The sequence below is a fragment of the Chiroxiphia lanceolata genome, chromosome 7, assembly GCF_009829145.1.
Source record: "Chiroxiphia lanceolata isolate bChiLan1 chromosome 7, bChiLan1.pri, whole genome shotgun sequence".
NCBI classification, from domain to species: Eukaryota; Metazoa; Chordata; class Aves; order Passeriformes; family Pipridae; genus Chiroxiphia; species Chiroxiphia lanceolata.
Window position 1 is genome coordinate 4,652,599 of NC_045643.1, and position 24,110 is coordinate 4,676,708.

The window sequence follows — 24,110 nt, forward strand, 5'->3', positions numbered from 1 at the left end:
ACCCATGGTGGTGATGTACCCCTGCCCAGGGTGGTAATAGCTCCACGCCATGGCTGTATCTTCATGCCCACAGCAGTATCCCTGTGCCTCACAGGCCATGGTAGCGACGTAGCCATGCCCACAGCAGTGTCCCCATGCCCACAGTGATGGTGTCCTCATGTCCCCATGTCTATGGAAATGCCCACGGTGACAATGTCCCCCTGTTCCCATGCCCACAGAGAAATCCCCATGCCCACAGTGATGATGTCCCCGCGGTCATGTGGTATCCCCATGCCCACAGCAGTGTCCCCATGCCTCCCCTGTACATGGTGGTGATGTCCCCATGCCTACATTGATGTTCCTGCACCATGGTGGTGGTGTCCCCGTGCCTGCTGAGGTCACACACCACCCCTTGGCAGCACGGAGCCGGTCTGGAATGGCCTTGCCACCAGCCTGTGTGACCTGTGCCAGGGAGGAACATGCCACCATCACACAGGAGTCCCCTGGACAGCCGTGGAACCGTGGTGGGGCCATTCCTGTCTTCTTACCCCCAGAGTCGGTTCCTTGCGCAGCACAACGTGGAGGCACATCTGGCGGTGTTGGGAAGGTGGAGGGAGGTGTTGGGAGGTGCAGCTGTGCAGGTGGCTCTTTCCTTGGGGAATAAAGGGATGAGAGTCAGGCTTTATGGGGCAAAAGCAGCCTCCAAACAACGTGTCCTGATGCCCCAACAGCAGGCCCTTATCCTGGGGACACCCATACATCTCCATGCTGGAGATGTCATCACCCCAGTTCCCTAAGATTCCCTAAGGACAAGCAGGTCCTAGATGAAGCTTTTCCCCACCCAGCTGACCAGAGCCCGCTGGGGCACTTGGATTTTCAGGAAATCATCACCTTGTGCTGGGAAAGTGGGGACAAGAGAGTTTGCTCCTTGGTAGCAGGGATTCATGAGTCATCCTCCAGCCACTGCCCTTGAAACAGAGCCAGAAAAGCTTTTACCCAAAGCAGCCAGCAATAGGATACCAGAGCTGGAGCTCCACGATTAACCCTTTCCTGGGAGAAGCTGGTTGGCTGCCCTCCCTTGCAGATCCTTTCTCCTCCTCTGGTCAGTGATGAGTTTCCCCACTGTGTGCACTCATCAGGTTGGTGGATGTGATGCCAACACTCCCCTGGCAAGGTCGGGGAGAGGGGCATGCCATGAGACCCCAGTGCTACTGCTGGACTAAATGGGATTGGAAACACATGCCCCCCACCTGGGGAATGGCATTTCTCTTCCACATGTCCCATCATAAAGCCTGCCCAGCAAACAGGACAATGTTTGGGGTTCACCAAAGGGAAAAAGCAACTAAAAAAAAAAAATATAAGGTGAAAAATTTAAAGCAGTTTGTTTCGCTGCTTTGGGGGGAAAGCTTTTGATTCCTGCACTCCTGAGTCCTTGCTTCATTTAGGAACCTGCCAACTATCCATAGTTCTGATGGGATCCCCACTGATCAGTGTGCCAAGTCTTGATAGGTTTTCCCCAAAATAGGGGGAACCAACCTGCTGGAAAATCTCATATTCCCTCCTTGACAGAAAACAGGTGTCTGTGGAGGACAGGTGGGAATTTCTGTGTTACAAGGAGCATTTCTCCCTTGTAGTCAGACAGGGAGGTGCCAGCACCCACCTTTCCTGCCAGCCTGATGAAAACGGACCTATTTCTACAACGTGGAAAGGTGGGAGCCTCAACCCATGGCTGCGCCCATGGGCACGAGCATCACTGAGCTGGGACAGGGTAGGAGGATGAAGGATGCTCCTTGCCCTGAGCTGGGAGTGAAGGTCCATCCAGGGACACCATGCATGCAGGGTTGGCTGCAGCAGCCCAACCTCCCTGTGCAGGGCCCCAAACAAGCCCAGGCTCTCCTGGGGCCATTGTAAGGAAAAGGGAAAGGTGCTGGGAGTTACACTGGTACCCACTAACCTGGGCTGGAGCCTCCTGCCACAGCCCCATGGATCCAGGGTTCTCCACAGAGAGCCAAGCATCATTTGACCCACCCCAGTAGCCTGGCAGCAGTTTTGGCACCTGCATGGACCTACCCTGAACGTTTAAATCAAGCTCAGACAGGGATTTCTGCCTCGCATCTTCCCACAGGCCACTGCGGAAATGCTCCTAGAAAGCACGGATTAGGTCACAGAGATTTTGGGTGCTTTCTTCACCTCCCATGGGGTTCTCCATCCCCACTCTGCTTCCTTACAGTCTGCACTGGGGGCTGCTATCCATCCCCTCCACCCGCAGGGATCCCTGTCCACCTCCCAGCCCACCCAAGACCCTGAGTGCAGTGCCTGGTGTATGTCCCACCAGGACAACTCACTCCCTTGCTACTGCATCCCTCAGGATGCAGAGATGCTCTCTCACAAGGATGAAGAGCATGAATCGTCTGCAGCTGGAGGCCTGGAAATCCTGGGACACCTGCCCCGTGCCACCTTCACCCCACACCCTGAGCACCATGGGAGCCCCTGGGGCATCACGGTCCCGAGCTGCCCCACCTGTCCTGGGTTCTCTGGGCACAAGGCTGGGGGGATGCCCTGCAGCACAAGGCTCTGCAGCATTCCCAGGGGGCCATGCAGCATCCACACAGGGTGGGACTCTGCAGCGCAGCCGATGCTGGAGGATGCTGCACAGGGCTGGGCTGCTGCAAGGGTGGGGCAGCAAGGTCTCACCCAGACCCTGGGAGGGCTCGCTGGGAGGAGATGGGCAATAAATGCTGCCCCAGGATCAAGATCTGAATAAACTGACCCCTCGAGCCTGCTCTGTGTGGAATAGGGATGATGAGAGATGATGGGTCCAGTAGGGAGGGGCAGCAACCCCAGTGCAGGGCATCGTGTGCTCCCTTGAGGCACATGCTGATGAACCAGCTCAGTGATCTAGTGGGTGGCATCCATGCCCATAGCAGGCGGGTTAGAATCAGATGGTCTCTAAGGTCCCTTCCAACCCAAACCATTTTGTGATTCCATGACTCTATGATGATTCTAATTTTGGAGGAAGGACACAAAGTCCTGGCTGGGGAACTGGGCTCCCAGGAGATGATTTGCCCAGCCACAGGGGAAGCTGGGAGGCCTGGGACCCCTTCCTCCCCCTGGCACTGGTGGTGCTCGGTGACCAGCATGCCTGGAGCCTGGGCTCATAAATGACCACAGCCTGACCTAGTGGGACCCTGTGGATGCTCACAACCCGAAAACCAGTAGCCAGGGGTCAGAAACACCCACTAGACTGACACTGATGGGACCTCACGAGATGTTCCCTCCCAAAAGCCATGCAGGCATCCCCATCGTCACCCTCCCCATGCATATTTCTCCTGCAGTAGCGAGTGGGGGTGTTTGGAAAGATGCTCCCCTTGGAGACCCCCACTTGTCCCGGGTGGAGACAGCACTTTGGGCTTGTTTCGGCAGAGCCAGGGAGCATCTCAAAGCTGGGAGCCAGGGACCGAAAACTCCAAGCAGCCTCGAAGAGCCGCCCAGCCGGGGCGGTGTCAGCGCACGGGGGGAACACCTGGGGACGGGGGGACACGGGGCCTGGGTCGGTGGTGCACGCCCTCCCGCTTCCCGAGTGATGCCGCACCGGAGCCGCCTTGTCCCGCTGCTCCCACTACCACACTCATCCGCTTCTCCGCGTGGGGGACCCTCCACCCCCGCTCCAGGTACCGGGGTGCCGGGGCAGCCCCTCTGGTATCGGCGGCTCCGTCCCGGGGAAGGAGAAGCCCTACCTGTGTCCGGACGGACCCACGGACGGCGGACAGACGGAGGGAGGCTGGGGCAGGGAGTAGGGTGAGCGGCAGGGGGCGGCGGCAGCCGGAGCCCGGCGGGTGCTCCCAGCCCGCCCCAGCCGTGCCAGCCCCCCCGGCTCTGCCCGGCCCCCCGACTTCCTGCCCCTTTCCCCGTCCCTTCCCTTCCCAGTCCTAGTCCCTGCCCAGTCCTCCCTTTGCCTGCTCCTGGTCCAACCCGTGCCCTATCCCGTGACTTTCCTTTCCATCCCTCGCCTCAGACATTCCCTTCCCTGCATCAACCCTTCCCTTCGCCAGCCCCTGCCCCAGTCTCTACTTCCTTCCCGCCTCAGCTCCGGCCGCAGCCCTTCTCTGATTCTGCCCTAGCCCAGCCTTTTCCTTCCCTGGCTCTACCCCAGCTACTCTCCTACCCCAGCTGTTGCCCCTGCCAGGTCCCAGCTCCTGCTCGTGCCGCATCCCACACCCCTGTCCCTATCCAAAGCCCTGCTCCCGTCCCTTACCCAGTCCCTGACCTCCCCCTGTCCCTGCCCTTCTCTGGCCCAGCCCTGCCCCTGCTCCAGCCCCTGCCCATATCACAGACCCTGCTCAAGCCCCAGCCCCTTCTCCAGCACCAACACCAGCGCCCTGTCCCAGCCCCTGCCACAAGCCGTTTGTGCCCCTAAACCTGCTCCTCCCAGCCCCTGCTCCTGCCTAGCCCTTCACTGCCCTCCCCCTGCTACAGCCCCTGCTCTTGCCCCTAAACGTGCTCTGCTCTGTCCCTACCCAGCCCCTGCCCTGGAATGGCTGTGTGGGGGTCCCAGGTGACACTGCTTAGGGTGACTGCCCCAGGGCGGTGACAGTAGCATTGCCCGGATGCACAGCATCACTCTGGACCCCCACCCTGAGGTGTTCTTGCGCCCAGATCCTGCTGCATATAAGTAAGGGACCTTACCCTGCCACCATCCTGGCGATCAGGGATAGAGACACAGATCCCACTTGCCCCGGAGAGGTACAGGGTGGGGACAGAGAGCTGTCGGACACGTGGTCTGGCCGTGGTCTGGCCACCCTCCCTGGGACCAGCTGGGGGGCTCAATGGGACTGGAAGCCTCTGGGCGGGAATGTCGCAGGCTGGGGTGCGGCTGCCTGGACCCCTCACAGCCTGGGCGGGGGGGGGGGGTGCGCACGTTACGGTCTCCGGACATCTGGGATCCTGCTGCCGCACTTCCAGGCAGGAACATATAAATATTTCAGCGGTATAGCCGAGCCCTGTCAGGTTGCATTTGCTTCTGGTAGGGTGAGTGCTGGAGAGGGGAGGAAAGGCGGGGAGAGAAGATGCCCTTGGACTATGCTCTCTGAAGATGCGTCATCTCCCGGGAGATGGGACACCAGTTCTGGGGCCCGATTCTCGAGGGGCGCCACCTCCACTTGGCTCCCCCTCTACGGATGAGGGGATTCTCTTCTCTTCGGGAGAATTGCAGGGCCGTAGTTCCTGATGGCCGGACTCACCCCATAAGCAAATGTTGGGGGCTGCTGCCAGGCTGGGCGGGGGGAGGGATGATGAGAAGACTGGAGAATTTTGCTTGGAGCACAGCAGGCAGCAGCGCGTTCAGGACTCTCTGGGATGTGGCACACCCCAGACTGCCCCCCGCCCCAAAAAAAGAAAAAAAAGAGGAGACAGAGATAAATCCAAGCAGCTCAGGGGAGTTAAATCAGTGGAGGGAGCCAAGGCGGGGTGGAGGGGGGGGGAAGGGGCGGCAGCGTCCTCCCGGGCCCCGCAGCCCAGAGGCCACAATAGATGGGTGGGGAGCTGACCCCGGCTGAGCGGAGCTGGAGAAGAGGGTGTCCTCCTCCGCCCCGTTACCTTCGGAAGCTGATTTGCCCCTATATCGGGCACGGAACGGCCGGCGGGGCTCGGACGCGGGGGTGGGCAAACTCCTCCTTCTCTGCCAACTCCTCCCCTTCCTCCCGCACGCTGCCCTCTGGAACTTGTAGTCCCTGCGCTGCCCCGCACATGCGGCATGACTACATTTCCCGAGGGCCCCCCACATCCTCCTCCTCCTTTCCCGGGCTCGCTGTGAGTCCGGCGAGGGCAGGAGCGGGGAGCCCCGGGATCCCCGCGCCGCGGCTGGGCGGGTTCGGCCCGCAACCCCCATGCCCGCCGCCCACCAGGTACGGGGGGTGCCGGGGGTGGGGGGTGCCCCCGGGGTACCCGCGGCTTCGGGAACGTGAATGCCTCCGGAATGCTGGGCATGTGGGGTGCCCCCAGGGTAGCGCTCTGTTTCAGGGAGAGCCGGTGCCGCGCACCTCTCACCCCCCCAACACCCTCCTCTACCACGTGCCCCCCAAACCACCCCGCAGCGCCCATCCCTCGGGTGCTGGGGCCGGGGGGGGGAGAGGCATATAGGTGCCCACACGGTTGGAGAGGGTGCGTTTTGGGGAGCTTCCCACCCTTTGCTTTAGGGAAGGTGCTCCAGGGACTCGCGCTCCCCAGTTCTGCTTGGCAGCTCCCCACAAAACACATCGTGCTTTGGCAGCTTCACTTCTGTGTCACCGACGCGCGGCTGGGGGGATAGCATCCCTCGGCCCACCCAGGGCTGTCCCCTCTGGACTGTGGTGGCCGTGGCTCCACAGGAAGCTGAGCCAGAGCTCGGCGACCCACGTCGCCCGTGGCCCACGTTGACAACGGCATAGCGTGACAGTGATCTGTGACAGTGATCCGTGCCAAGGTCACACCAGGATAACCCGGCAATAAGCAGGTTCACACAGTGATAGCGGCCCCTGCTCTGCTCGTCTCTCTCCCCTTCCTTCCCCTTCTCCCCCCTGCTCCCTCTCCCACTTCCACTCCCTCTTCTCTCCTCTCCCTGGCTTGCACCAGGGATGAAGGATGGAGCATTCCCTGGGACTCAAACCCACTCACTTTGAGCAGGGCAGTTCCATGGATATTCTCTAGAGGTGGAATTGAGTCCAGCCAGATGGATTCTGGACTGGAGTCCCTCCATGTGTGGGGACACACCTGCTGGGAGCTAGGAGCCAGTCCCCTTGGCACTGGAGCAGCTTCATGGGTCTGCATGCTGGGTTTAGTGCAGTTGGTTTCCTTTGGGCCAGCGATGAATGTGTGTATCCATCCTGGATGGACATGACAGGAAATGGGGTGCAGAGGGTAGCAAACATCCCATTGGGGTCCAGGCACATGTGGCAGGGGCCGACCCACAGCAAGTGGCTGCTGCAGGTAACATCCACAGCCCAGCTGGGGACAAGCAGGTGATGGGGCAGAGTCCAGGCATGAACTGGCAGTGACCTCGCATGGCATGGTACTGGGGTGGGTGCTTGAGGGGGGTTGAGCCCCTGATCGTTGCCCCTTGCCCTTCCTGCCGCAGCAGGGGAGCCAGTGCTCCAGCCAGTGCCTGAGCCAGTGCTGGCTCACTGGCTGGCAGTGAGTGAGCGCTGAATCCCTGCCCTGGTCCCCAGGGATCTATTTAAGAGGTGGGGGCTGTTTGCCCAGCTGCGAGCTCTGGGACATGTGTGTTTTGGTGATGCTCAGCCTCCAGCACTGATATCCCATGGGAATGCCTCTGGAGCGGTGAGTCCTCACTGGGGCACATGGGCACTTTGCCTCCTGCTGCTGCTTTTGGTGTCAGTCACAACCAGCTTTCCCCAGCTCATGTTCCCATTAGTCATGTTTGTTATGCAGTGGCATGGGGAGGCTCCAGAGGTGAGCTCCCCAGTCTCATCATGCAGGATCCACGGGGAACACAGACTTGGACCATGGACTTGTTTTTTAATGACCATTAGTTGTTCTGCAATTAGCAGGGTAATCAGGTTTTTAGACCTTGCTCCCGTGGCGTGGATTGGCACACATGGAATTTTATGACATGAAAAGTACTGTCAGTGATCTGTTGTGGGAGTGGGGAGCACCCAGTCCAGGCCTTCTCCAGTCACTTCCCTCATCCCGTGACTGCTAATCAGGTCTCCTGGCACTGCCAGATTTCCTGCAGCCAAACCTCAGGATTTGAGCATTTAATCCTTCTCTGGACCGTGAATCTCGTGGCATTTTGCATTCTCCCCAGGCTGGGCATCATGTACCGCCGGGAAGAGCCAAGGGGCAGCCGCTTGCCTGTGGCTCAGCTAAAGTCCTGCCAACTACCCAGCTACTGTATAACACAGCGGCCCCGTGCCTAGTGTACACATTAACTCGCTTCCAAAACTGGCACAGTCCCGGTGGTTGCTGCCATTCCCCTCCGGAGCATTCCCGAGACAGAGCATCTGCATGCCCCTGGGTCTGCAGCTCAGAGGGAAGCATTGCTTAAGGAAGCTCTAAAACCCCCCTGACTCTTAAAAGGGAGGAAAAGGAGGTGCTAGGATCTGAGGATGCCCCACTGTGGATCCAGGTGCTTCGTGCTTCCAGGCTCTGGATGCACATGATTTACAAATGCCATTGAAATGACCCCCCCTGCTTTTGCACAGCGAGACGCATGGCTGCTTTTCTTCTTCCCAGAACACCTCCTGCGGAGAAGGTAGTGGTATTTATTTGCCTTGCGATTCTGGAGGAATTTTGAGCCCCCGCCAAATGCTGCTTTTTCCCCAGAAACTGCAGTGCCGTGGTTTTCCATGCATTCAAGAGCGCCTGCAGACAGAGAGGGGCCGCCTGGTCCGGCAAAGCCCGTGTAGCTGATGGCTCCCAGGATAACGCTGCTGTCCTGCTGCAGAGCCATGCCCAAGAAGGATGATGGTGCCAAAAAGCCGGCATCAGAGACGGTGCCGGACCAGCGCTGGAAGCTACAAGTCTTCTACCTCTGCTTCTATGGCTTCATGACACAGATCCGGCCCGGGGAGAGCTTCATCACCCCTTATCTCCTGGGGCCTGACCAGAACTTCACCAAGGCAGAGGTGAGACATGGGCACTCTGTCCCCCACCCTGGGGTCCCCCTTTCCAGCCACTGTCACCACCCTGGGGCTGCCCAGAGCATCCCTCTGTGGTTCTGGGGTGCGTGGGGGGTGTCATATGCCAGGCACAGTGGTGTGTGGTGACTCGTGGTGCTTTCTGGGGGGAGAAGGTGGTGAGAAGTGGGTCCCTGTCTCACTTGGCTGTGAGGTCACCCTGTCTCCTAAGTCCCAGGCTCAACCTGCCATGGCATAAGACCTCGTGCCCAGGCTAGCAGCTGGTCGGGGTGAGGCTTGATCCCTGCCCACCTGGGCAGCCTGTTAGATGGCAGGGGGTTGCCAGGCTGGGAGAAGCCCCACCCCATCCCACTGGGGAGACCTTTCCATGCTGGCACTGTGCACCGCTGGGCTGCTGGCAATGATGGAGTTAGACAAGGAGGGGCCACATCCCTCGACCAAGGGATGCTGGCCTCAATCCCAGCCAGCTGCTGTGTCTGTGGGAACGCTGCGTCCTGGCGTGGGAGGGGGCTGAGGCTCAGCCAGACCCCCAGCCAAGCACGCTGCTGGTGACATTCGTCCCTGAGGAGGTGCTGCGATGGAGGTCAGCAGCTGGTGCCCACACAAACCACATTCCTCCAGCCTGGGGGGTAACCCCAGGGATGTATCCAGTGCTGAGCCCCTCCTTGCCCACATGGCAGGTGACCAATGTGATCACGCCGGTGCTGTCCTACTCATACATGGCTGTTCTGGTGCCCATCTTCCTGCTGACGGACTACCTGCGCTACAAGCCAGTGCTGGTGCTGCAGAGCCTGAGCCACATCTCCATCTGGCTGCTGCTGGTGTTGGGCACCTCTGTCCTGGCCATGCAGCTGATGGAGTTCTTCTACGGCATCACCATGGCTGCCCGCATCGCTTACTCCTCCTACATCTTCTCCCTTGTTGCCCCGTCCCGCTACCAGCGGATGGCCAGTTATTCCCGCTCCTCTGTCCTCATGGGTGTCTTCACCAGCTCGGTGTTGGGCCAGCTCTGTGTCACCTTGGGCGGCGTCTCCTTCCTCACGCTCAACTACGTCTCCTTGGGCTTTGTCAGCTTCAGCCTCATCCTCACCCTCTTCCTTGAGCGACCCCGGCGCAGCCTCTTCTTCAACCGGCCTGGGGGGGCTGGTGATGGGGCTGCATCCACGGAGCTGGACAGGATGGCTGAGGGGGATGGCAGGAGGGGGGCACGGGGCTGGAGGGACGCGGTGCTGTGCCGAATGCTGCGGGAGGTGGGAGCATTGGCCAGGCAGCCCCAGCTCCGGCTCTGGTCCTTGTGGTGGATCTTCAACTCAGCTGGGTACTACCTGATGCTGTACTACGCACACATCCTCTGGAATGAGATCTCTCCCACCACGGACAACCGCCGGGTGTACAACGGAGGGGTGGATGCTGCCTCCACGCTGCTGGGTAAGCTCGTGTGGGATGGGGACACTGGGGATGGGGGGGTGGACACCCTCATCCTGCTGCATCCCCTGGGAATAGCTGGGGACAGCAGAGATGTGGAGGGACACTGCGTCCCTTAGGAATGGTGGTCCTTATGGAATGTTTGGGAATGTAGGGGGTGGTCTGATCACTGGGCTGGGTCCCAGCCTAGGCCACGTGGCCCCTGAGGTGCTCACAGCATCCTTCATCCCTCCTCAGGGGCCGTTGCCTCCTTCGCTGCTGGCTACGTGAAGATCCGCTGGACACTGTGGTCAGAGCTGGTGATCGGAGTGGTGACGGCATTCCAGGCGGGGTTGCTCCTGCTCATGAACTCCAACAACAACATTTGGTTGTGCTATGTTGCCTACGTCCTCTTCCGTGGCTCCTACCAGTTCCTGGTTCCAATTGCCATGTGCGTGGAGCCCCTGGGGATCTGCTCCCACCCCGGCGGCTGGGTGCATTTCAGGGGTTCACTAGTGCTCCCATTTTTCCCAGCTTCCAGATTGCTACCTCCCTCTCCAAAGAGCTCTGTGCTCTGGTCTTCGGGGTCAACACCTTCTTTGGCACCGTGCTGAAGACCATTATCACCGTCATCGTGGCCGACGAGAGGGGCTTGGGCTTATCTGTGCATCCCCAGGTAGGGATAGGGGGGCATCTAAGATGGAGGAGGTCCCTGAATGGTGTGGGATGAGGGCAGGGCTTCAAATGTTGTTCTTTCCCCCCTCCTCTCCTCCAGTTCTACATGTATTTTGGTTACTTCACGCTGCTGGCTGTGGTCTACCTGCTGGCGGCCGTTGGTGTGGGCATCCGGCACAGCCGCTGCAGGCAGCCGGCGGAGCTGGCCTTGGCCAAGGAGCCATGCCAGCACCCCGTGGAGATTCCAGCACAGGAGAAAAGCCCAGAGGCAGGCACCGTGTGAGCCTGAGCGCTGGCACCATGACGCCATGGCTGGCTCCTGGCTCCGGAAGTGAGCATCGTCATCATCACCGTGTGCTTGGTCTCCTGTCCCGCTGCTGGTCCTCGGTGCTGGTCTGTTGAGGGTATAACCCTCGGGACATGTTTTCTGCTCCATGGAGACAGAGCTGTGCCCCTTCCCACCCCCAAACACAGAGCACCATGGGATACCACACAGGGATATGGATGGGGACCCCATCCCGCTACATCCCCATCATGGCACAGAGCCAGGCTACAAGAGGATGTTTCTTTATTCAGTGCCTTTAGAAAATGGTTTATAGGACACAACCAACAACAAAAAAATAATATAAAGATCCACAGGCTTTAAATTGCATTAATTACACAAAATACAGTAGACTGTAAGAAATAAAGACCGTGTGACTCGCACAGCTTTTATGGTAATAATTTCCATACAATAACAAAAAAAAGCTAGTTACAGATTTCTCTTTTTTCTTTCCTTTTTTTTTTGGTTTTTTTTAGCACCTTGGATTTGCCCACACCAATTCTAACCAGTTTTGCTGCACCTTCACCATTCAAGCCCAGCAAAGGTGGCATGGGGAGGGGGGATGGCAGTGCCTGCCCTTGATACCACACGTGCTCAACGCGCACACACACATAAACACACGCGAAGGGCACATCTGGCCACACATCAGGGCCACCCCTACAGCCCAGTACCTGTTCTGGGCTGACTGTGGCTGTACCTGGGCTGCAGGGGCACGGACAGAGGTCCCGAGGGTGTGTGGAGGGGATGGGGAAGACCAGACCCCCACCAGAGCTCTGCTGGCTGGGAGGTGGAGGTGATGATGATGATGGGATAGTCTTTACCTGGGGAGGAGAGAGACCATCTGAGGGAGCCCAAGCACTGCCACGGGACAGTCCCTTGGGTGGGATGCGGGGATTTTGGCTGGTGAAGACCGCATGGCCCCAGCAGCAGAGATTTGGGTCCAACGCCAAGCTCCTGGTGAGGACAGTGTGGGGCTGGGGTGCTGGTCAGGGAGCCCCCACAGGCTCTTGGGGAGGGCACCTGACATGGCAGCTCTGAAATCTCCCTGTCAAGCATCCTCCCAGCCAGCCATGCCAAAAAGAGCATCCAAGCAAGTGGGGGAACAAGCTGAAGTGGTTAAATATTAGGAGTTAGAAGAGGAGTGAGGGGACAAGGAGGAGGAGGAGGAAAGCAGCCAGCTCATGGCTGCTCTGCCCCGGGTGGCACCCAAGCCCCTGCCGATCCAGGGCAGGGGCCATGGCAATACTCTTTGGCTTCAGGTCTGTGGGAGAAGAAAACCCTGCGGGGCGAGAGCAGGCACATGGAGGGAGCTGAGGACCCCAGGGGTGCCGGGGTGCAGGATCCCGCCCCTCCCTGGGGAGATGGGGGTACCCAGGGGATGGGAGGGTGGGTGTCACTTTTTGGCGGCGGTCATGAAGCTGTTCTCGATGCAGAGGACGATGAAGGCGTGCTGGCAGCTGCTGGCCGCCTGCTCCAGCAGTTTTCCGGAGGTCAGTGAGGAAGCCTGGCCGGTGACGGTGCGCTCCTCCGTCCGCCATGTCTCGCAGTAGCTGTCGGGCAAGCGCCGGCCCTTGGCATCTGAGCCGTGCCACACACTCTTCTGTGGCCTGGAAGGATGAAAGGTGGGGGGCTGCTGCTGCACCCCCCATGCTTCAATCCCCATTTCCCCATCGCTCAATCCCGAACTCACCATCCCACATCCCGCAGGACATCCCGGCCGTCAAAGGAGAGGATACGGGCACCGGCTCGCAGCGGAGCCCCGCTGCCTGTGAAAAGGGCTTCCCAGTTATTGAAGAGCACTTCATCCTGGTGGGAAGAGTTGGAAAATGGGGGAGGGGGAGGGTTAGCCCTGCCTTCACCCCAGGAGCATCCCAGGAGCTACAAGCCCCAGCAGCCTCCAGGAAGAGGATGCTTCATGGATGAATGGGGGCTTCCTTGGCAGTGGTGGGTTGCTTCCTTGGCAGTGGTGGGTTAATGGTTGGACTAAATAATCTTAGAGGTCTTCTCCAACCATAATGATTCTATGATGCTATTCTGTGATCCCTTGGAGCTCATGGAGTGTCGGGAAGGGGATGGGGACACACCTACCCGGAGGTTGACGATGGGGACAGCGGCACGGTCAGCCCTGCGCACGATGCTGTAGAGATCCTGCAAGCGTGAGGAGAGGAAGGCGCGGAAGGTGCCGGCCAGCCCGACCTGCCGGGCTTGCTGGAAGCACTGGAAATCAGCGCCCCGGATGCCACGCATGCCGCCACTGAGGGGGGTGTTCAGGGCCACCAGATGAAGCTGTCAAGAGGGGACAACAGGGCTTGAGGGGCATGGCTTTGGCCACCATCATCACCTGCCCTTGGCCAGCAAATGGCACTCACAGCGGGCTGGAAGTCCTGGTGCACGTGGGCAGCCACAGGAGCCGGATCTGGCCGGCGGTGGATGTAGTAGCTGTTGAGGAGCTCGTGCTGGTGGTGGAGCAGGGGTTGCTCAGGCAGGCGGTGTTGGTTGGCCACCACCTCATCCCCACGCCAGGGTCGGGCAGTGGGGGGGGGGACATGGTTACGGAGGGGGTGCAGGGGCCTGTGGGGCTGGGTGCCGGTGTAGTGGAGGGTGGGCGGCTTGTCGTACACCTCGTTGTCCTGAGGAGGGGGAGACAGGCTGAGGGGTGGTGGTGGTGACCCAAGTGGGGATGGGGATGGAGATGGTTGGGGATAGAGATAGATGTGGTTGGGGATGAATGGAGACGGGGTGGAGATGGAGGTGGTTGGGGTGGATGGAGATGGTTAGGGATGCAGGTGGAGAATGGTGGGGATGCATGGAGACAGGGACAGACATGGAGAATGCTGGGGATGGATGGGGATGAAAGTGGACCTGGTTGGGGATGGGGACTGAGATGGTTGGGGACAGATGGAGAAGAGGATGAAGATGATTTCGGATGGAGATGGTTGAGGATGGGATGAGCATGTATGAGGATGGAGAATGGGGATGGGATGAGGATGTATGAGGATGAAGGATAGGGATGGAAATGGGGGATAAGGGTGGGCATGGGGAACACAGGACTCACCAGAGCTGAACTGGGGATCAGGTTGTGCTCCTCCAGCTGTAAGGGCATGACATATCAGATCCCAGGGGCCCCCTTCTTCTCTTCCTCACACACAGGTGGGGGGACCCCCGAGCATCACCAAGCACCACCAAACCCCCAGGGTGGTGCTGTCTGCACTCCCCAAGAGCCGGGTACTGCAACCCAGGATGGGGTTCCCCTCTGGCCCCCCCTACTCACCAGCACCCGTCGGAAGCCCCCGTGCAGGCGGACGTAGAGCTCTTGCCGGTCAGTCAGGAAGATGAGGCTGCCCTCGGGCAGCTCGTGTGCGGCGCTCAGCATCGCCTGGTATGTTGGCATGGCACGGAGCTGCGGGCACAGCACGGCGGGGGGCTCAGGGACCAGCTGTCTGGCCCACTGACAACACCCTGCTCAGAGCCCTAACTCACCCCCAAGGATATCCCGCTAATGCCTGGTGGTCCAGGGGGTCCTGGTGGTCCTGGTGGTCCAGGGATGCTGATAGCTGTGAGGGGAGAAGGGTGAGATGTAGAGGGATGCAGCACGGGGCGGGATGCAGAGGTGCAGGAAAGGGTGAATCAGATGCAGCAGGGAAGGATGCAGCGGGGTGCAGGGAGGGATGCTGGGGTACAGGGAGGGATGCAGGGGATGCAGGGAGAGATACAGGGATGCAGAGACAGATGCCAAGGTGCAGGAGGGATGCGGGGGGGTGAATGGAGGGATGTGGAGGTGGCACATGGAGGGATGCAACAGGGCAGGTACTCACCTTGCCTGTGGGGACCTGGGAAGGAGGGTGGACCAGGGGGGCCGGGAGGGCCAGGGGGGCCCTGCCGCCCCTCGTATCCAATACCAGGGGGACCCTGAGGTCCAGGAGGCCCCGGTGGCCCGACAATACTGTCCCCCTTGGGACCCTAGGTGGAATGAGAGAACATCCCTTGTAGCAAAGCCCCCAGGGATGCCGCCCCCTGCCATGCCCCCCTTGCTCCCTGCCCCGTGAGGTACTCACTGGCAGCCCAGGGTATCCCTGGGGCCCTGGAGGCCCTGGCAGCCCAGAAACACTGGGACTGTAGAGTGGGGTGCTGCCCGGCTCACCCTTCTCACCCTTGGGACCTGCATCTCCCTTGTCACCCTGTGGGATGGCACAACCTTAGGGTGAGTGGCCAGGGCACACTCCAGTACCCCAAATCGTGCTGGGTTCCAGCCACCAGTGTGCAAAGGCCTTACCCGCAGGTTGGTGCCAAAGTGAGTCGGGTCATAGGGAAAGCGCCCTGTGAAAAGAGGGAAAGGAGAGGAGAGCAGGGATGGGCACAAGCCACCCCTTGCCCGCCTCTATGTGTGGTGATCGATCACCTACCTGGGGATCCTGGGGGTCCGGCATCACCTTTCTCTCCCTTCTGTCCTGGGAACTGGTGGAAACCTGTGGGCAGCAGCAGGGATGCCATCTCAGAGCTGCAGCATCCCAGCTCGAAGGGACTGGGTTTGCCCCCAGTCCTGTCTTGCTGAGGTTCCCCAAACTGCCCAGATGGGGCTGGGAGAAGATACTCCCTTACCAGGAAACACTGGCAGTGCAGGAGGGCTGGAGTCACTAAAGGTCTGTGGAGATGCAAAGGAAGTGGCTGCAGAGACAGCAGCATCCCTGGGGACCCCCCTCAAAGCTGGTGACAGTCCAATGTGCTAGCCCCAGACAGGAGGCACTGGGGGACCCAGTCACCAGCACCTCCATCGTGCTGACCATGTTGTTACTCACATTGCCACTGTTGTAGGCTATGCTGCCAGGTGGCCCAGGGGGCCCAGGAGGTCCTGGGGGTCCTGGGGGACCCTGTAGAGGGCAAGAAGATATGTCAGGGTCCTGCAAAGTGGACAGTCCCCACCATGGGGGGGACACCAGGGCCATGCCCTGCTCCAGAGGGCCAACCAGCCCCTGAGAGAGGGAGACATGGGCCCTTCGCCTAAGAGATTGGGGTCCTCAGGGAGGAGACCCTTGTTGTGTTTCCCCCACTCTGCAGGGCCAGCAGCCGGAGGGCTGCAGCAGTGCTCACCCGCAAGCCCAGCACATCTGCGGGGTCACCCTTCTCACCCTTCAGCCCATTCATGCCAGGACGTCCCTGTGGATAAGCAGCACAGATGAGCCTCATCCCCGTCCCCCTGCCAACCCCTGATGTCACATCTGATGCTCCAGAGTCACCTATGACACCCTGGCATTGCCTCCGATGCTCCGGCATCACCCCATCCCTCAGGGACACAGCAGGGTTTGGGGTTCAGTGGATGAAAGACATGCAAACAGGGAGCGGGGATGGGGTGGAGGCGATGGCCGAGGAGACAAACAAACCGGGAGCAGGTCTTACGGGTCTGCCCGGAAAGCCGATCTCTCCCTTCATCCCTGCTTGTCCCTGGGGACCCTGGAAGGGAGGGAAGATGAGGATGAGGATGCTCAATATGGGAGCACCCACTGTCCCCCTTTGCCCAGGATCATCCTTGTCCCTCCCCATGGGATACAAGGAGGATGGTGACGGTGACTTACCGATGGTCCCATTGGTCCCTGCAGCCCCGGCTCCCCCTGCAGACAATGGAGAGCGAAAGGGCATCACCACCAGGACTACCTGGCAGCTGTCACATAAGGATGTGACCCCCATTCCCACCATGCCCCCACCTTTTCTCCTTTCACCTTTGTGGTGACCACAGTCCCATCAGGGCTGATGATGACACCGGGTTCCCCCTTCTCCCCCTGCAAGAGAGGAGAAGGTGAAAGGAGACATGGAGGGGCCAGGCTCCCTCCTGTGCCAGGGCTGGTGTCACCAGCAGGACCCGGTGGCCAGTTGGGATTGTGGCCAGAAGTGTGACCACCCCATGGGGCAGAGGTGGCCTGGAGCAGTTACCTTCAACCCTGGGGAGCCCTGAGGACCAGTTGACCCCTGGTCTCCTTTTGGTCCCACTGGACCCTGCAGGGAGGACACAGAGCCCATGTCATTTCCACTCCACCAAAGGCAGACCCCAAACCCCTCCTCCATCACCATCACCCTGCGGCAAAGCGTGGCAGGACCAGCAATCAGAGCTGTCACCGAGGCCACCCCTGTGGTCCCCAGACGTGTCACTGACTCACCGGGAAGCCGGCGTGGCCTGGTCTGCCCTGCAGAGAGAAACAGAGATGCCTCTAAGAGCAAACCCCCTCTTTCCAAAAAACAGGGTGCCCTCCTGGTATTGCTGAGGGGTGGGCATGGGTGTCAGGAGGGCACCTACCTCTGGACCAGGAAAAGCCACCAAAGACTTCTGCAGAAAGAGACAAAATGATGTTTTTCACCCTGATCTTTGCTCTGCAAGTGAGAGCTCCTAGAGAGGTCTCCCTCAGTCCCCCCACATGATGGCTGCTGGGAACACCCCTTCCTCCCCCGAGGTTTAACTTCCCCCAGCTGTGCTGAAGCCAGGTGCCACCACTTACATCTTCACTTGAGACGGCGATGACCTGTCCAGGGGGACCAGGTGGCCCTGGGGGGCCGGGCAGCCCCACACCATCTTGTCCTCGCTCTCCCTGGAAGACACAAGCCATCAGCCCTAGGGCCACCACCAGCCGATCCCCATCCCCAGCATGGTGGCACCTACCTTCTCACCAGGGCTACCTTGGTCACCTTTGGGTCCCTGGAAGGAGAAGCAGGCAGGGGTGAGCTTCCTGCTTGGCACCACACAGAACCAGACTCTGGCTCACAAGAGGAGACGCCCTCCCACCTCCAGCTCAGCCACCACTCTGGCCACCCCACTCTGCCTCTACGGTCCAGGCAGCGAGCCAGGCTGAGACAGTTTTGCATGGTGAGTGGGGTGGCAAGGTGATGAGGACAGGTCCTAAGGTGTAAGGGCACCCCTGGCACGCAGTGAGCCAGGTCCCAAAGCAGGGAGGGGGAATTTTGGCTGCTGGAGATGGAGCTGCTGCAATCAAGGGTGTCCTGCCAGCAGTGAGGGGGCTTTTGGAACTGGGAGGCTGATGCTCCTACCTGTGGTCCAGGGAAGCCCTCCAGGCCAGGACGTCCATCCACACCAGGCATGCCAGCATCTCCCTGCAATGAGGAGTGGGAAAGAGAAGGATGCAGTAGGGAGCATCCAGCCCCAGGCAGGGAAGCAAACCCAGGTACTGGCACACAGCCCATCCCAATCTCCCCACGCTCCTACCTTGGGGCCTGGCAAGCCGGGCTGTCCAGGGCTGCCGACCTCTCCCTGCAAGGAAAGAGGTGTCAGAGCAGCATTCCTACAGGCTGCCTGTAGGTATGCTGCAAGGATGGAGCCAGGGTGAGAAAATGTTGCAAGGCTTCCTCACCTTCACCCCTGGCAGTCCTGGCAGCCCCTGCAAGCAACAAGGAGACCATGAGCATTGCATGATGACAGGGGGCATGATGGCAGGGAATACCCCAGGATGCCCAGGTTGGAGAGGGCAAGAACACAGCTACCTGTGGCCCTTCAGGTCCAGGTGGTCCAGGGGTGAATGACAGCCCTGAGCCCTCCATGTCACCCTAAATGGGGGGAGAAGGGGTTGAGCCGCGTCTGTCCCCAGCTCCAGCTCATCCCCCCCGCCATCATCGCAGTGACCACTTACAAATCCAGCCTCGTAGCCTGGCCCTGGCAGTCCCGGGGGCCCGGGAGGCCCTGGCTGCCCTCGGGGTCCGATGGGCCCAGGAAGGCCAGCTAAACCCATTTCTCCCGGCGGTCCTGCTGGTCCCGTTTCTCCTTTGTTGCCCTGCAAAGGGGACAACAAGGGGACAGATGGAAGGGGACAACGGTCCCTGCCTGGAGCCTGCAAGTACATCCCTTCCCAAGTCTTCTTTGGGACAGGACACAGATGCTCTCCACGATGCTCTCCTGTCTTGGGGCTTTGTGAGAAGGGGCATTGCCCAGCTCAGATATCTTTCATCCCACCAGCTCCCCCTGTAATGTCCACAGTGGCCACCAGAGGCTTGTCTAAAGTCACAAATGTGAATAATTTTGCACATGTGGCTGGAGCCAATGCTGCAGCAGAGCTCGGTGCTGGGCAGGGATGCTTGCAGGCATCCCTGGGCTTCCTGATGGTTCTTGGAGTACCAGGATCGGTCCTTATACTCACTGCCACCCCATCTGCCCCCTGGGTGCTGGCAGAAAGTTAGAATTAAGGGTAAGAAACTTTAATTTTTGAGATTCTTGCTCCCAACTCAGGCTGCAGTGGATGGGCCATCCCAAGGGGCAGCCTGGCTCCCAGCAAGCCTTTACTTTCACCTTTGGGGAAGCGTGGTGGAGAGAAGCTGAAGCAGGCAGACAGGAGAGAGTGATGCACAGATGGGGTGTGGGCACCCAAAACCCTCCTGGCAAACTCTCTTCTGTGCCTTGAAACACGCTGCTCAGCTTCCCTGCCTGCCTCTAGCTGCAGCAGTGCCTGGAGCAAAGCCAAGGCAGGGTGGCAAGAGCCTGGTAAGCATCCTTTGGGGGGTCACCAGGTCTGTGCACCCTTGAGCTGTGGCACTGACCTGGGAGAAACGCAAATACCAGCATCCCCCTCCCCATTCCTGTGCAAGATGCCCCCCAAGCAGCATCCCTGCTTCCAGTATGCAATGGGACTCCCCCAGAAAACTCAGCCCAGGCACAGTACCTTGGGTCCCGGTACACCAGGGAGGCCAAGGTCACCCACGTCACCCTGGGGAGGAGGAGAAGGAAGGAGAAGAGGATGTGAAGAAGCTGTACAGCTCCAGGCAGGAGCACAATGGTGCTCTCTAGCTCAGGAACTGGGACCTGCCAGGGATGTGCCAGGAGCGTCAGCTGCCCTGTGGGAAAGCCATCACATGCTCCCAGGGCACGTGGGACAGGGGACACTCACCCGCTCTCCTTTGGGCCCTGGCTGCCCAGCCTCCCCATCTCTTCCTGGAGGACCCTGAGGACCCTGAAAGAACCCAGGAGCTTATTCTGGCACAGGGAAACCCCATGGGGCTGGCGGGCACTGAGCCCCCTACCGCTCAGGCTGGCCACAAGGTGGCCCTGGGATGGGTCCCCGTGCCCACTCCATACACCTACCGCTGGCCCCGGGGGTCCAGGGATCCCATCCCTGCCTGGCAGCCCCGGTGGTCCTGGCAGGTCTGTGCGGTTCATCCCGAATCGTCCTGGCTCCCCTGGTAAACCAGGCACGCCAGGTGGCCCTGGGGGACCGGGTGGCCCGCGCGGACCCTGGAAGAGAAAGGGGGGCCATGGCTGAGGGTGTCCCCCCACTCCCGGCCGGCAGGGCAGGCACTCACCCCCACTCACCCGCAGGCTCTCCAGGTCACCGCCGAAGCCAGAGCCCTCCATGTCAATGAAGGTCTGAAGGAGAAGCAGGAGGGTGATGTCAGGCACAGGGGGCTGCCCAGGGGCTGGCAGCAGTATCCCTCACCTCTGGGGCTTGATGGATCCCCCTCAGACCCCTGTGTCCCAAGGGGCACTCACCAGCTTGTCGTTCTTGGAGGAGGGTCCTGGTGGTCCTGGGGGGCCAGGTGGTCCAGGGGGTCCCCTTGGCCCCATGCCTGGGTCACCCTGGCACAGACAAGAGAGCACAGTTTGTGGGTGCAGCCAAGCTGACAGTGAGAGGAACAGGAGGCAGCAGTGTGTGTCGTGTGCTGCCTCCCAACCCTGGCACTGGCACTCACCTTCTCACCCTTCAGACCCGGCTCTCCCGGCATCCCGGGGAACCCCTGGGGCCCCATATCACCCTGTGAAGGGGAGCAGGGTGGGGTCAGCAGGTGGCAAGGCAAGGGGGTGGCTGTCCCCCATCACCCTACCACCCCCCTCCACCACTTACAGGTTTGCCGTCCTCGCCAGGATCTCCCTAGGAATGACAGAGAGAAGACAGGTCAGTGTGCAGGTGGGTAGGGTGGGGGAACAGGGGACACCCCAGGGATGGGGGACTCAACTCACAGGCTCGCCATCCCTGCCGGGGGCTCCATCTTTCCCTGGTGGCCCTGGGGGACCAGTGACCTGCTCCACCACTGAACCACTGGTGTGCCGAGAGAGAGTTCCGGGTGGGCCGGGGTCACCTGGTTCCCCTTTTTGGCCCTTAGAGCCAGGGTAGCCAAATCCAGCACTGCCCTGGGGAGGAGAGGCAGATGGGGATGGGTGGCACATCCCTGAGGTGGTAGCCTCAGGCTTTGACCCAGCTCACCCAGCAATGCTCACCTTGATGCCCAGGTCTCCCTTCTCCCCCTGAGGATCAGAAACAGAGCGGAGCAGGTGTCAAACATGGACATGTCACTGACACCCTCGAGCCCCCAGGAACCATGCTCTCACCCACCTTTTGGCCCTTGACACTGCTTGTCCCCATGATACCACCAGTCCCTGAGTCCCCTTTCAAGCCACGTTCGCCCTTCTCCCCCTTTTCACCTTTGGGGCCGGTGCCTGTCAGAAAGGAAAAGGGAGCCGTTTGTGCTTGGGGATGGCCACACCACGACCTCCCCACTTGTGTGCCCCTGGGAAGGGGAAAGCTGCTGGAATTACCTCCCGTGGAGACCCGCAGGGTCTCCTCTGCTCTGGTCCTCTCAGCTTGCTGCGGGGACCCCCCACTGCTCCTTGGCCCGCTGCCCCCTGCCATGGGGGGAGAGGTGACAGGGACAGCATCCACCAGCCCTGGGACAGCCTGTGCCAACAACAAGGGGACACCGTGGTGCCATTCACCTCCCAGTGCCTTCCCATAAGAAACAGGTGCCGGGACACCATGAAGCATCCCATGACCTTGACCACGGAGGGCCCTCATCCCACTGAAATTTTGAGGTGCCGCCCTGAGTGCAACACCTGTGGGCAACAACTCACCCCGACCTTCCCCGAGGGTTGGTGTCCACCTTCTGCCCCACTGCCGAAATCACCGGAGAGCTGTGTGGAGCAGGGATGAGAGGTGAGCTGGGGGCATGGTGGGGGGCACTCCCTGAGACTGCCCCACCCAGGCTGCCAGCGCTCACCTCCGTGTCATCCTCCTCTTCCTCGCACTGGCGCTCAGCCGCCCGCGGGTCCCCTAGCAGCTTCAAATCAGCAATGACCCCCTGGAAGGAAACCATGGATGGATGGGTGACACAGAGAGACACGTCATGAAGCCACTCTGCCATGATGTGACCTGTTGTGCCACTTGGCCACCGTGTCCTCAAGTGGGAGGAGAGGGAGGGATGAGATCCGCTGTCAACAGTGCGAGCAGCTGGATGAGGTCACCACCCAACTGGGGGCATTTGCTTGCAAGAGGAATTTATATAACTTTTATTATGTATAAAAATATATTTGTAATACATTATATTTATTATATATCTTTAACTTAATCTACTTATAATGTATTCACATTATAATGTCACAGCCAGCCTGGCTGAACTGCAACTGCCCCTGATCCTTGTTTTCTTAAGCCCATTATGTATCCTTGCCCGGACACAGCACGCTGTGCTTTCAAGCCAGCCCAAATATTATTTTAGGTGAATTGCCCAGAGAAGAGACACCAAGGAGGAATTATCTCCCCTTTCCAAGCTTGCTTCCCACCATGGTCCCTTGGTCCTCCCCACCAGGATCAGAGGGATGGGTGGCATCCCATCCTGGCAACATCCCCAGCAGCACTCCTGTGTCCCACCTCAGCAGCAAGGACCTAAGCTGGGTTCTGGGATGTGCTGGCTGACCCCACTTGCATTGGGAGCTGTGGGGTTTAGGCTGGTACACACACACCCTCCCCAGCTGAGACCAGGATGCTGCGGGGGTTTGTATCCTTAGGAAGGGATTTGTGGTGATTTCTTGGATGCACATAGTGCTTGCAAAATCCAAATAAACAGTAAGGAAGTGCAGATTATCCTAGGAAATAAAAAATGTGGGCTGCAGGCCTACCAGTGGTCCTTGCATGGGGCAGGGAGCCCTTGGAAGAAGAGAAACAAGGAGCACAGCCAAAAAGGTCCCTGTAAAAGCACTGCTGGGTGGCTAGCCGGGTCCTGGCCCCTCCCTCTTCTCAGCCCACCTCGTGCCAGCTCTGGCACGTGGCTTGTCAAGCCATGCTGGTGGTGCTGGGCAGGAGCTGCGAGGTTGAAACCTTGGGCTTGCCAGAGGCATTGGAAGTAATCCAGTTCCAAGCCCTGAACTGAGGCATTCCCATGAGGGATGGTTATAGGGGCCCTTTTCCAGATTGTTTGCTCCAATAAAGGGGGTAGCAGCACTGTAGATCTTACAGTGAATCCACAGAATCACAGAATCATTCAGGCTGGAAAAGCCCTGCAGGAGCAAGTCCAACCATTCCCCCAGCAACGCCAGGTCCCCCACTAAATCATGTCCCCAAGTGCCACATCCAGCTGCAAACAAACGCTCCTGCCAGACCCCATCTAGGACCCCATTACCCTCTGGGTAAGTGCTGTCCCATGGGCTTCTGCATCACCCGCAGGCTTTGCCCCCCAGGTTCCATGCCACTGACACAAAGGTGACTCTGGAAGGAGCAGAGATGCCAGGACACCCCTCCAGCTGCCTGCCAGCAGCTCATCCTGAGGCTTGACCCAGGGCCAGCTTTTAATCTGCTTGATGCCCTGTTAGTTCCAGATAACGTGAGTCAGGGCTGGACAGCGATGGAAACACCACAAGGCAGTCAGATGCTGCTCACTTCTCATCCAGCCAAAGCAGTCAGCCTCCTTCCTTCGATGGCCAGCTATTCTCCATGGGAAAACTGGGAGTGGGCGGTGGGATAAGGAGTTTGGCAAGCTTGGGAGCATCACCTGCTAAAAGGTCTGCTCTGCTCCAAGCTGTTGCTTTGCCTTCCATATGGTGCCAAACTGCCTCCAGCTGGGGAGAGGAGCTCCTCCAGGGCCATGACCTGGCCCTCCCAGTATGTTCAAGAGCAAAAAAATTGCTTTTCAAGGGCAAAAAGTGGCTCTTCAAGGGATCTGCCTGAATCCCAGTGCACACCAGTCTGTAGCCCTTCAATGATTAACCCGCTCCTGGGGGAGCTTTCCCTGACCAAAGCCATTCAACTGGGAATGTGGCAGCACAGACAAGAAGATGTTTAAGCTCAGAAACGTACTTTGCAAAACTTCAAGACTATTGCCCCCCTCAGCAGAGCCTCTGTTGCTGG

The 24,110-nt window shown here is 59.6% G+C and overlaps 3 protein-coding genes across 19 annotated transcripts in view; 1 reads left to right on the forward strand and 2 right to left on the reverse strand.

Moving 5' to 3' along the window:
- Positions 1 to 635, reverse strand: part of PCBP3 (poly(rC) binding protein 3) — a 52,510-nt gene extending 51,875 nt beyond the window's left edge. For all 12 annotated transcript variants that reach the window (XM_032692810.1, XM_032692819.1, XM_032692818.1 and 9 more), the window contains exon 1: positions 528 to 635. The gene's annotated coding sequence lies outside the window, so the exon portion shown is untranslated. The remainder of the gene's footprint in view (positions 1 to 527) is intronic.
- Positions 636 to 5,759: 5,124 nt separating this feature from the next.
- On the forward strand, positions 5,760 to 11,447 carry SLC19A1 (solute carrier family 19 member 1). 3 transcript variants are annotated; one of them, XM_032692798.1, is made up of 6 exons: positions 5,760 to 5,882; positions 8,299 to 8,600; positions 9,293 to 10,040; positions 10,275 to 10,467; positions 10,551 to 10,692; positions 10,792 to 11,447. In XM_032692798.1, exons 2-6 carry the CDS (start codon positions 8,385 to 8,387, stop codon positions 10,972 to 10,974), a joined length of 1,482 nt encoding a protein of 493 aa, XP_032548689.1. In that variant the 5' UTR covers positions 5,760 to 5,882; positions 8,299 to 8,384; the 3' UTR covers positions 10,975 to 11,447. The 3 variants fall into 3 exon arrangements, with proteins under 3 accessions (XP_032548689.1, XP_032548688.1, XP_032548687.1); XM_032692797.1 differs by lacking the exon at positions 5,760 to 5,882 and adding an exon at positions 7,902 to 8,227; XM_032692796.1 differs by lacking the exon at positions 5,760 to 5,882 and having other exon boundaries at positions 7,902 to 8,600.
- Positions 11,243 to 24,110, reverse strand: part of COL18A1 (collagen type XVIII alpha 1 chain) — a 38,069-nt gene continuing 25,201 nt past the window's right edge. For 3 of the 4 annotated variants that reach the window (XM_032692778.1, XM_032692777.1, XM_032692775.1), the window contains 40 exons: positions 21,991 to 22,071; positions 21,845 to 21,904; positions 21,533 to 21,671; positions 21,330 to 21,433; positions 21,215 to 21,241; positions 20,957 to 21,127; positions 20,841 to 20,867; positions 20,689 to 20,751; positions 20,489 to 20,575; positions 20,312 to 20,365; positions 20,084 to 20,233; positions 19,890 to 19,952; positions 19,665 to 19,709; positions 18,642 to 18,782; positions 18,496 to 18,558; positions 18,366 to 18,392; positions 18,221 to 18,265; positions 18,046 to 18,108; positions 17,660 to 17,695; positions 17,499 to 17,588; positions 17,300 to 17,329; positions 17,163 to 17,189; positions 16,939 to 17,001; positions 16,713 to 16,787; positions 16,584 to 16,619; positions 16,408 to 16,461; positions 16,102 to 16,167; positions 15,810 to 15,881; positions 15,613 to 15,655; positions 15,417 to 15,479; positions 15,287 to 15,330; positions 15,069 to 15,191; positions 14,829 to 14,973; positions 14,494 to 14,567; positions 14,285 to 14,413; positions 14,069 to 14,104; positions 13,383 to 13,643; positions 13,102 to 13,299; positions 12,704 to 12,819; positions 11,243 to 12,620 (listed from right to left, as the gene is read on the reverse strand). In XM_032692778.1, the coding sequence (XP_032548669.1) occupies positions 12,407 to 12,620; positions 12,704 to 12,819; positions 13,102 to 13,299; positions 13,383 to 13,643; positions 14,069 to 14,104; positions 14,285 to 14,413; positions 14,494 to 14,567; positions 14,829 to 14,973; positions 15,069 to 15,191; positions 15,287 to 15,330; positions 15,417 to 15,479; positions 15,613 to 15,655; positions 15,810 to 15,881; positions 16,102 to 16,167; positions 16,408 to 16,461; positions 16,584 to 16,619; positions 16,713 to 16,787; positions 16,939 to 17,001; positions 17,163 to 17,189; positions 17,300 to 17,329; positions 17,499 to 17,588; positions 17,660 to 17,695; positions 18,046 to 18,108; positions 18,221 to 18,265; positions 18,366 to 18,392; positions 18,496 to 18,558; positions 18,642 to 18,782; positions 19,665 to 19,709; positions 19,890 to 19,952; positions 20,084 to 20,233; positions 20,312 to 20,365; positions 20,489 to 20,575; positions 20,689 to 20,751; positions 20,841 to 20,867; positions 20,957 to 21,127; positions 21,215 to 21,241; positions 21,330 to 21,433; positions 21,533 to 21,671; positions 21,845 to 21,904; positions 21,991 to 22,071 (3,405 nt within the window). In that variant the 3' untranslated portion in view covers positions 11,243 to 12,406. The remainder of the gene's footprint in view (positions 12,621 to 12,703; positions 12,820 to 13,101; positions 13,300 to 13,382; positions 13,644 to 14,068; positions 14,105 to 14,284; positions 14,414 to 14,493; positions 14,568 to 14,828; positions 14,974 to 15,068; positions 15,192 to 15,286; positions 15,331 to 15,416; positions 15,480 to 15,612; positions 15,656 to 15,809; positions 15,882 to 16,101; positions 16,168 to 16,407; positions 16,462 to 16,583; positions 16,620 to 16,712; positions 16,788 to 16,938; positions 17,002 to 17,162; positions 17,190 to 17,299; positions 17,330 to 17,498; positions 17,589 to 17,659; positions 17,696 to 18,045; positions 18,109 to 18,220; positions 18,266 to 18,365; positions 18,393 to 18,495; positions 18,559 to 18,641; positions 18,783 to 19,664; positions 19,710 to 19,889; positions 19,953 to 20,083; positions 20,234 to 20,311; positions 20,366 to 20,488; positions 20,576 to 20,688; positions 20,752 to 20,840; positions 20,868 to 20,956; positions 21,128 to 21,214; positions 21,242 to 21,329; positions 21,434 to 21,532; positions 21,672 to 21,844; positions 21,905 to 21,990; positions 22,072 to 24,110) is intronic. The other variant, XM_032692776.1, reaches the window with a different exon arrangement.